At 37.3% G+C, this 1,543-nt stretch overlaps 1 protein-coding gene across 1 annotated transcript in view; it reads left to right on the plus strand.

The window, feature by feature from the left end:
* The window catches only part of LOC119586515 (RAD50-interacting protein 1-like), a 12,072-nt gene that overhangs the window by 9,483 nt on the left and 1,046 nt on the right, over positions 1 to 1,543 (plus strand). Inside the window, exons 13-14 of the mRNA XM_037935256.1 lie at positions 309 to 674; positions 870 to 1,003. Coding sequence (XP_037791184.1) covers positions 309 to 674; positions 870 to 1,003 — 500 coding nt within the window. The remainder of the gene's footprint in view (positions 1 to 308; positions 675 to 869; positions 1,004 to 1,543) is intronic.

Raw genomic sequence — 1,543 nt, forward strand, 5'->3', positions numbered from 1 at the left:
ACATATACATGCTTGCATACACTCTTCAGTCATACTGTGCATACACATAATACACACATGTTGACTTCAACCACACAGAAAAAAGTTTATTTTTTTGTTGTGTGTCACTGACATGTTGCTTTGAGAAGATAGAGTTAGGTTATCCAAATGAGACTGGTCAGTCCAACTTACACAAACAGCCAGAATTCAGTAACATGACTATCCTGGGGACCAGCCAGCTGTTTAGGAATACCGCAATGATGTTTGCACTGTAATGAAGATCCCAAAAATATATTGTTTCATAAAATTTCCACAATGTTCTTTTCCAGGATGCTTTAGATTCGCTCAACACAAACACAGAAGTACCAACTGCAGCTCGACTGGCAGAGGTTTCAGGCTCGGTATTCGACAGCACAGTTGACTTGTATACGCATATCCAGGGAGAGATGGTCCGCACTCTTGCCAGTTATGTGTTTACGGAGGTTCGTGCTCGGAGCCAACCATATAGGAAGGACAAGTGGTTCTATACTACAAACCCAAAGGCATTGCAAGACTCAAACAAAATAACCGACCCGAGTCCCAGTATTTGCCCAATGTTGGAGGTTCTGGCAAGACATCTTCATGCTCTCAGGGATGTATTGGCAACTCCTCTTTTTACACAGTTATGGAAGATTGTTGCCGATACCCTCAACAAGGTAGGATTTCATGTAGGGTAGTATATGCCATTGTTTTAACGTTTAATGGAAAATTTATCATCTTTAAGAATGATTCCTCTCAGTAATATAGTTTTATAGATTTATTTAACAAAGTGATTTTATTTTCATTATATAAATCTATAAGTTTACCTCTTCATGCCAAATAATATTTGGAACATATGTTTTTATTAACAGTATGTGTATGAAGAGGTAATTCTCCAGACACGGTTTAGTGACACTGGCGCTGCTCAGTTCAAGTTTGACATGTTACGCGGCCTATTCCCAATCTTTGGGGAATTTACGCAGAAACCAGAAAATTTCTTCAAGTTGTAAGTAGACAGTAATGTACTCTAAGCCTTTCTGAAGCTTTTTTTTTTTTTTTAATTGAGGTAAAGATGCACTAAAGGAGGTTGAAGATTAGCTGAATGAGTGTGTAAATGGCATCATTGTATTTGGGTTATTAATCCTCACCATATCAGTTGTCGAAGAATTATCTTTACCAAATTATCAACTTGTCAGCTCCATATTTATCAAAAGAAAAAAAAGAGGGTTACTTCATAATATGAGGATTACAGTAAAATATCTAGAACTACAAATTGGGGCAGTTAAAGGCTGGTTTAGGGATCTTGGCTCTCTCAGGTCCCCATGTGAATAGTGTAGTTTTAGTATTATTTCTGTACAAATGTGGTAGTGTTAAGTCTCTATAAGCTTATGGGAGTGTGATGCGGTAATGAGAGTAAACAAGGCTGAAATGTATGCACAGTCACAATAGTAGCACACACACACACATAGACATCTTAATCTGAGTTCATAATTTTTACACTTCAAACAATCTAATTAGAATGAGGGACTACACTGTACTGTTATTT

Source organism: Penaeus monodon, chromosome 21 (assembly GCF_015228065.2).
Source record: "Penaeus monodon isolate SGIC_2016 chromosome 21, NSTDA_Pmon_1, whole genome shotgun sequence".
NCBI lineage: Eukaryota > Metazoa > Arthropoda > Malacostraca > Decapoda > Penaeidae > Penaeus > Penaeus monodon.